General features: G+C 38.0%; 1 protein-coding gene across 1 annotated transcript; it reads right to left on the reverse strand.

Moving 5' to 3' along the window:
* Window positions 1-5714: 5714 nt before the first annotated feature.
* Window positions 5715-7334, reverse strand: LOC102396050 (14-3-3 protein zeta/delta-like). The gene has a single exon (XM_044928537.1). It carries the CDS (start codon window positions 7230-7232, stop codon window positions 6495-6497), a length of 738 nt encoding a protein of 245 aa, XP_044784472.1. The 5' UTR covers window positions 7233-7334; the 3' UTR covers window positions 5715-6494.
* Window positions 7335-9650: the final 2316 nt, after the last annotated feature.

Below are 9650 nucleotides of genomic sequence, written 5' to 3' on the forward strand. Positions count from 1 at the left end.
CCCACTCTCTGCAACTAGAGAAAACTCACAAGCAGCAAGGAAGATCCAGCACAACCAAAAAAAAAAAGAAGAAGAAAAATCCTCAGCAAAATATTAGCAAACTGAGTCCAACAATACATAAAAGGATCATATATCATGATTAAGTTGGATTCATTCCAGGGTTGCAAAGATGGTTCAACATATGCAAATCAATCAATGTGATACATTGCATTAATAAATGAAGAGACAGAAGCCACATGATCATCTTAATAGGTTCAGAAAAAGCACTTGACAAAATTCAACATCCATTCATGACAAAAACTCTCACCAAAGTGGCTATAGAGAGAAAATATCTCAACATACTAAAAGCTATTTACAGCAAACCCACAGCCAACATAATACCAACAGTGAAAAGCCAAAAGCCTTCCCACTAAGTTTAGGAACAAGACAGGGATTCCCACTCTCACCATTTCCATGCAATATAGGAAGTCTTAGCCACAGCAATCAGACAAGAAAAGGAAATAAAAGGCATCCAAATTAGAAGGGAAGAGGCAAATTTGTCCCTATTTGAGATAACATGATACTCTACATAGAGAACCCTAAAGTCTCCATACAAAAACTATTAGCATTAATAAATGAATTCGGGAAGGCAACAGGATACAAGATTAATATACAGAAATCTGTTGCATTTATTTACACTAACAATGAAATATCAGAAAGTTTTAAAAAAATCCCATTTAAAAATATCATCAAAAGAATAGTAAAATACCTAGCTATAAACTTAACCAAGGAAGCAAAGACCTATAAACTGAAAACTATAAAGCACTGATAAAGGAAACTGAAGAGATGATTCAAAGAAATAGAAATGCTCTTGGATTGGAAGAATTAATATTACTAAAATGGCCATACTACTCAAAGTAATCTACAGATTTAATGCAATCAAAATACTCATGACATTTTTCACATGACTAGACAAATAATCCTAAAATTTATATGGAATGACAGAAGTCCCAGAGTTGTCAAAATAATCCTAAGAAAAATGAACAAAGCTGGAGGCATAACCCTTCTAGACTGTGGACAAAACTGCAAAGCTACCATAATCAAAACAGCATGGTACTGGCACAGAAGGAAGATATATGGATCAGATATATGGATATATGACAGATATATGGATCCACAGAACACAATAAGAGCCCAGAAATAAATCCATATATCTACAATCAATTAATTTATAAAAAAGGAGGCAAGAACATACAATGGAGAAAAACAGTCTCTTCAACAAGTGGTGCTGGGAAAAGTGGATATCTGTATGTAAATCAATGAAGTTAGAACACTTTACACCATAGACCAAAGGAAACTCAAAATGGCTTAAAGGCCTAAATATATGACATGACATCATAAAACTCGTAGAATAGAATATAGGAAAAATATTCTCTGACACAATTCATAGCAATATTTTCTTTTTAGATCAGTCTTCCAAGGCAAAAGAAATAAAAGCAAAAATGGAAACTAATCAAATTTAAAAGCTTTTTCCTAGTAAGGGAAGCCATAAACAAAATGAAAAGACAAACTATAGAATAGGAGAAAATATTTGCAAATAATGTGACTGACAAGAGGTTAATATCCAAAATATACAAACAGCTCATATCACACTATATTGAAAAAAACAAATAACCTAATCAAAAAATGAGCAGACGACTTAGATAGACATTTCTTCAAAGAAGACAAACATTTAGCCAACAGGCACGTGAAAAGATGCTAATTAGTAGAGAAATGCAAATCAAAACCACAATGAAGTATCATCTCACACTGGTCAGAATGGCTATCATTTAGAAGTCTACAAATAACAAATACTGGAGAGGATGTGGAGAAAAGGGAACACTCTCACTGTTGGTAGAAATGTAAATTAGTGAAGCCACTATGTGAAACAGTACCGAGGTTTCTTAAAAACTAAAAACAGAGCTACCGTATGATTCACCAATCCCATTCAGGATATACCCAGAAAAAACAAAAACGAATTCTAAAAGGACTTTCCTGGTGGCTCAGTAGTGAAGAGTCTACCTGCCCAAGCAGGAGATGTGGGTTCCATCCCTGGGTCAGGAAGATCCCCTGGAGAAGGAAATGGCAACCCACTTCAGTATTTTGCTTGGGGAAGCCCAAGGACAGAGAAGCCTGGCAGGCTACAGACCACAGGGTCACGAAAGACTTAGCAATTAACCAACAACAAAAGCAAAATTCTAAAAGACACATGCATCTCAATGCTCATAGCATCACTGTTTATGACAGCCAAGACATGGAAACAACCTAAGTGCCCATTAAGACAATTAGCTTAAGAAGATATGATACACACAAACACACAATATTACTTGGCCTTAAAAAATAATGAAATACTGTACTTGCAGCAACACAGATCGACCTAGAGAATATTACATTTAGTGAAATAAATCAGAGAAAGATGAGTACTATATGATATCACTTACATGTGGAATCTAAGAAAATAATACAGTGAATTTATATTCAAGACAGAAACAGACTCACAGACACAGAAAAACTTAATGGTTACCAAAGGGGAAACAGAGGTGGGGATAAATGAGCAGTACGGGATTAACAAGTACAAACGTTTATATATAAAACAAATAAGCAACAAGGATTTACTGTATAGCACAGGAAATTACATTCAATATTTTATACTAATCTATAATGGGAAATAGTCCAAAATATATTTTTTCTGCATCACTTTACTGTGTATCTGAAACTAACACAATATTGTAAATAAACTGTACTTCAATTTTAAAAACAGAGAGGAAGGAGTAAAATCCCAGAATTAACAGCAGAGTAAGGCTGCAGCTAAGGTTAGAGTCATCTGGGGGGCTCTGAGACCAAAATGGGCAGAAATGGCGAGTGGGAGTGTGAGGGAGAGCAGAAATCAGCATGACCTGTCACTGGGACAGTTGGCTACACCTTTACATTTTGAGAACGACTGTCGGCTGAAGGATTACTCCTTGGGTAAAAAACCAAGATACTACTAAAGACAGGGAATGAATGATCTTTTCAGGGAGAACCAAGATGATAGAAAACTGCAATGGCCATCTCTCCTTTTGCCTGAACCGCATGCATTCCCTTCTTTCAAAACCCCAGTTTTGCTTTGGGGAACCACTCATCCTGCACTGCTCACAGTCTGGTCAATCAAGAAACTGCAGACCAGATTCACCTCTTTGGACATCCTTGGGGATGCAGTGGATAAGAAGCCACCTGACAATGCAGGGGACATGGGTTCTATCTCTGGTCTGGGAAGATTCTACATGCCGTGTGTGTCTACATGTGTGTGTCCACACACACAGGCATGCACATGCACACACAGTCCTATCAAACTCTTCTATCCTCCTTCCCTCCCTTCCTCCCTCTTCAGAGAGCCATTGTTTACTAGCATATTGTTCAGCCATTTTTAATTTGTGTTTTTGCAGTTTTTTTCTTGTTGACTTCTAGTCTCATACCATTATGATAAAAAAAATGCTTGATATTTCAGTCTTCTCAAATTTATTGAGACTTGTTTTATAACCTAGCACGTGACCTATCCTAGAGAATGTTCCATGTGCACTTGAAAAGAAAGTATATTCTTCTGCTTTTTTCTTTTCATTTTTTTGGCTGCACTGCATGGCTTTCAGGATCTTAGTTCCCTGACATTGATCGAACCTGAACCTTTAACAGTGAAAGTATGGAGTCCTAACCATTGGACCACCAGAGAATTCCCTATTCTTCTGTTTTTAGACAGAATGCTCTCTATGCGTCTGTTAAAAGTTCATCCGATATATATAAGGCCAATATTTTCCTATTGATTTTCCACTTGGACGATCTGTCCATTGATATAAGTGGGGTGTTGTAAATCCCTTATTATTGTGTTACCATCAATTCTTCCCTTTATATTTGTTAATTCCTCCCACAGGTATTTAGATGCTCCTATGTTGGGTGACTATGCCAAAGCCTTTGACTGTGTGGATCACAATAAACTGTGGAAAATTCTTCAAGAGATGGGGATATCAGACCACCTGATCTGCCTCTTGAGAAATTTGTATGCAGGTCAGGAAGCAACACTTAGAACTGGACATGGAACAACAGACTGGTTCCAAATAGGAAAAGGAGTACGTCAAGGCTGCATATTGTCACCCTGCTTATTTAACTTCTATGCAGAGTACATCATGAGAAATGCTGGACTGGAAGAAACACAAGCTGGAATCAACATTGCCAGGAGAAATATCAATAACCTCAGATATGCAGATGACACCACCCTTATGGCAGAAAGTGAAGAGGAACTAAAAAGCCTCTTGATGAAAGTGAAAGAGGAGAGTGAAAAAGTTGGCTTAAAGCTCAACATTCAGAAAACTAAGATCATGGCATCCGGTTCCATCACTTCATGGGAAATAGATGGGGAAACAGTGGAAACAGTGTCAGACTTTACTTGGGGGGGCTCCAAAATCCCTGCAGATGGTGACTGCAGCCATGAAATTAAAAGACACTTACTCCTTGGAAGGAAAGTTATGACCAACCTAGATAGCATATTCAAAATGAGAGACATTACTTTGCCAACAAAGGTCCATCTAGTCAAGGCTATGGTTTTTCCTGTGGTCAAGTATGGATGTGAGAGTTGGACTGTGAAGAAGGCTGAGTGCTGAAGAATTGATGCTTTTGAATTGTGGTGTTGGACAAGACTCTTGAGAGTCCCTTGGACTGCAAGGAGATCCAACCAGTCCATTCTGAAGGAGATCAGCCCTGGGATTTCTTTGGAAGGAATGATGCTAAAGCTGAAATTCCAGTACTTTGGCCACCTCATGCGAAGAGTTGACTCATTGGAAAAGACTCTGATGCTGGGAGGGATTGGGGGCAGGAGCAGAAGGGGACAACAAAGGATGAGTTGGCTGGATGGCATCACTGACTCGATAGACATGAGTCTGGGTGAACTCTGGGAGTTGGTGATGGACAGGGAGGCCTGGCATGCTGCAGTTCATGGGGTCACAAAGAGTCGGACACGACTGAACGACTGAACTGAACCAATGTTGGGTGAATATATATTAACAGTTGTTATATCTTCTTGTTGGATTGATCCTTTGATCACAATGTGATGTCCTTCCTTATCTCTTGTGACAGTCTTTGATTGAAAGTCTATTTTTTCTGATATAAGTATTACTATCTCGGCTTTCTTTTTATTTCTGCTTGCATAGAATATGTTTTTCTGTCCCCATACTTTAGTCAGGGGCTTCCCTGGTGGCTCAGATGGTAAAGAGTGTGCCTTCAGTGTGGGAGACCCAGGTTCAATCCCTGGGTTGGGAAGATCCCCTGGAGAAGGAAATGGCACCCCACTCCAGTATCCTTGCTTGAAAAATCCCATGGACTGAGGAGCCTGGCAGGCTACAGTCCATGGGGTAGCAAAGAGTTGGACACGACTGAGCAACTTCATTTTCACTTTTCACTTTCACTTTCACACTTTAGTCTGTGTGTCTTTTTTTTTTTTTTCATTCATAAAACTTTTATTCCACTTACATGAACTTAATACACGTGTTCTTAACAATTATGCTTGGATTGTTCATGAAAATCTCATAAGACATTAAACAAAGCTAGCCATCATCTCAAGTTATTTCCCTGTTAACTATTTTTTACAGCACATGCATGTTAGGCAAGTATCAAAAAAAAAAAAAAAATCACAAAAGCAAAAAAAAAAAAAAAAAACTAAAAAAAGTTAAATACATGGGTTTTTGTTTTACTGCTGTGCTTGATATACATGAAGTAATGAATATCAAGCAATTCATTTTTACTGCATCTTTACTTGTACATTTGTTCTTAGGTTGCCTAAAACATTTAAATACAAATAAAATGAGTGTAGCAAAAATAATGAAAGCAAACAGCAGGTAACTTTACAAATAATGGAATGTGAACCGTTTCTGCCCTTATCCAGAGTAAATTGGGTCACAACTAAAGGAACACTTCTATAGCTGCAGTCAACGGTGTGCACACTGAGTCTGAGTATTCCACAGATAACACATGGTTTAACATGCAATATCCATGGGATATCCATTTCTACTACAGCTTTGTAAATGCTCCAAACCTAAAAAGTACCCACAACTACACCTGTGATTGGAACCAATTATCCCTTTTATTCCCCACCAGGACATACCAATATGCAGGCAGTTTTCTTTGCTTAGACATGGAAGCAGTTTTAACACTGGCCCTTGTGAAGCCACAATGTACCAGAAGTACTATGCCAAACATTTATAACTTGTATAAAAATTCCACATCCCCATATTGGCCACCTCAAGATGAAAACAGATAACTCCCTAAATGTTAACTGGCTCTACTCCCCTAATATTAAACATAAAAACCACATGGGAAATATAGAAATTCAAATAGAAGTAACATAAACCTGTCATAAATCGTAAACAAAAAACTATTTGTGGGACAGCATGGATGACAAATGGTCTACTGTGTAAATTTTAGAATGAGGCAGACAAAAGTTGGAAGGCAGGTTAATTTTCCCCTCCTTCTCCTGCTTCAGCTTCGCCTCCTTGGGTATCCGATGTCCACAATGTCAAGTTATCTCTCAGTAACTGCATTATTAGCGTGCTGTCTTTGTATGACTCTTCACTTAATGTATCAAGTTCAGCAATGGCTTCATCAAATGCTGTCTTTGCAAGAGAGCAGGCTTTCTCAGGGGAGTTCAGAATCTCATAGTAGAACACAGAGAAGTTAAGGGCCAGACCCAGTCTGATAGGATGTGTTGGTTGCATTTCCTTTTTGCTGATTTCAAAAGCTTCTTGGTATGCTTGCTGCGACTGATCCACAATCCCTTTCTTGTCATCACCAGCTGCAACCTCAGCCAAGTAGCAGTAGTAGTCTCCTTTCGTTTTCAAATAGAAGACTTTGCTCTCTGCTTGTGAAGCGTTGGGGATCAAGAACTTTTCCAAAAGAGACAGTACATCATTGCAGATATCTCTTAGCTCGGTCTCTATTTTCTCTCTGTATTCTCGAGCCATCTGCTGTTTTTTCTCAGCACCTTCTGTCTTTTGCTCAATACTGGAGACGACCCTCCAAGATGACCTACGGGCTCCTACAACATTTTTATAAGCAACTGAGAGAAGATTCCTCTCCTCGTTGGATAATTCAGCTCCTTGCTCAGTTACAGACTTCATGCAGGCTGCCATGTCATCATATCGCTCAGCCTGCTCGGCCAGTTTGGCCTTCTGTACCAGCTCGTTTTTATCCATGACTGGATGTTCTGTGTCCGGAGTAGGTGGAGGCGGACGGACGGGGCTCAGCAGTCTCTGGGCGGCAGCGGCGAGGCTGAGACTCTCTCCCTGTGTGTCTTTAGATATGAAGTCAGTCTCCTGTAAGCAGTCACTATATTATTTCACTTGGAGCACTTAGTCCATTTACATTTAAAGTAATTATTGATGGGTATGTATTTATTGCCATTTTGTTAATTGTTTTCTTATTGTTTTTGTAGTTCCTTTTTATTCCTATCTTCTTTTGCTCTCTTCTGTTGTGACTTGATGACTATCTTTAATATTGTTTGAATTCCTTTCTCTTTTGTGTGTGTGTGTATGTATCATAGGTTTTTGGTTTGTGGATATGTTTATGTGTGTGTATCAAATTATTTTAAATTGCTGCTCTCTTAAGTTTAAATGTGTTCTACTATTCCCCTTGCACTCACATTTATTTTTTGACGTCATGTTTTACATTTTGTGTGTGTATCCCTTAACTATTTATCATGATATAGATGGTTTTACTACTTTTAACTTTCCTGTTAGATTTGTAAGTGGTTGATCTACCACATTTACTGTAAGTTTGCCTTTACCAGGAGACTTTTCCCTTTGCAATTTTCATATTTCTAGTTGTGGTCTTTTTTTTCCTGTTTACATAAGTCCCAATAACCTCTCTTGTAAAGCTGGTTTGGTGGTGCTGAATGCTTTCAGCTTTTGCTTATCTGTAGAACTGTATCTCTTTCAAATAAATGAGAGCCTTGCTAGATTGAATATTCTTGGTAGTGGGTTTTGTTCTTTCATTACTTTGAATGTATTGTGCCACTCCCTTCTGGCCTGCAAAATTTCTGCTGAAAAGTCAGCTGATTGTCTTATGGGAGTTCCCTTGTACACAAGTAGTTGCTTTTCCCTTGCTGCTTTTAATAGTCTCTCTAAATTTTGACATTTCAGTTATAATATGTCTTGGTATGGACTCCTTTGGGCTTCCCAGATGGCAGTAGTGGTAAAGAACCTGCCTACCAATGCAGGAGATGTCAGAGACTCAGTTTGAGCCCTGGGTCGGGAAGATCCCGTGGAGGAGGGCATGGCAACCCACTCCAGTATTCTTGCCTGGAGAATCCCATGGACAGAGGAGCCTGGTGGGCCACAGTCCATAGGGTTGCAAAGAGTCAGACACGACTGAGCAACTGACACACACACACACACACAGACTTCTTTGGGATTCATTTTATTTGGGACTTTTTGTGCTTCCTGGATCTGGATGTCTGTTTCATTTCTGAGGTTAAGAAAGTTGACAGCCAATTATTTCTTCAAATAAGTTGTCTGTCCTTTCTTCTCTCTCTTTTCCTTCTGAAACCCTATAATGTGGATGTTAGTATGCTTGATGTTGTCTCAGAGGTCTCTTAAATCATCCTCACTTTATTTTTAATTCTTTTTTTCTTTTTTCTGATCAATGAGGGTGATTTCCACTACTCTGTCTTCCAGTTCACATATATCATTTAATATACTGTTAATTCCTTCTAGCATATGTTTTAATTTCAGTTTTTGTACTCTTCAACTCTGCTTGGTTCTTGTTTGTATTTCCTAACTCTTTGTTAAACTTATCACTATGTTTATCCATTCTTCTCCTGAGTTTTTTGAGAATCTTTTTGATCATTATCTTGAATTCTTTATTTCTAGCAAAGACTGTATTCACTCTTCTAGTTCTAATACTAGGGCTTTGTCTTGTTCTTTCTTTGGAATATATTCTTCTGTATCCTCATTTTGCCTCTGTGTCACCTCACTTCTGAATTTTCTATTTCTGATTTGTGTTTTTCTTTCACGTCTGGTATTATCTTACTAATCTGTTTTGGCTCATTTTGTTTTGTTTTGTTTGTTTTTTTTTTAAAGTTTTAACTTCATATTTATTACACACTCACTGTAGGCAACTGCCAACTCCTCAAAACACAAAATTTAGCAACACAACTTCACTTTCAAGGGCTTCAGATATACCTACTGTATTTGTGCGAACATGTAGAAGAGAACAGTTTTTAAACAGGACACTGCTGGATTTAAGAAGGGTATCAGTATAAGCAAAGGTTCTGAGCTGTGAAAATAACGATCTTGCCAGAAAATCTACCTCACTAGTCCTTAGTCACCATATTTTCAGTCGTGTTTTTAACCTCTGCCTTTATTTTGCCACTTTATACTTTCAGCTCTTTGAACCCCTCTTGCCTCTAGTTCCATCTTTCTACTCACAATAACTTAACACTTCTGGGAAGCATTTTAGCAAAGCTACTTTAAATGCATGAAAAGTCCAAAGTATGCTCGGGAAGCAGGAATGCTTCAAAACTTTAGGTTATTTAAGTCTTACGCTTAATGACAGGGAACTATTGGAAATAAATTAAAATACATCCATTAGAAGAAATTATTAAACTATTAAAA

The sequence above is a fragment of the Bubalus bubalis genome, chromosome 15 (genome assembly GCF_019923935.1).
Source record: "Bubalus bubalis isolate 160015118507 breed Murrah chromosome 15, NDDB_SH_1, whole genome shotgun sequence".
Classification (NCBI taxonomy): Eukaryota; Metazoa; Chordata; class Mammalia; order Artiodactyla; family Bovidae; genus Bubalus; species Bubalus bubalis.

Excerpts from the sequence above, each read along its gene's own strand:
- LOC102396050 (XM_044928537.1), bottom strand. The coding sequence starts at position 7,232 with ATGGATAAAAACGAGCTGGTACAGAAGGCCAAACTGGCCGAGCAGGCT.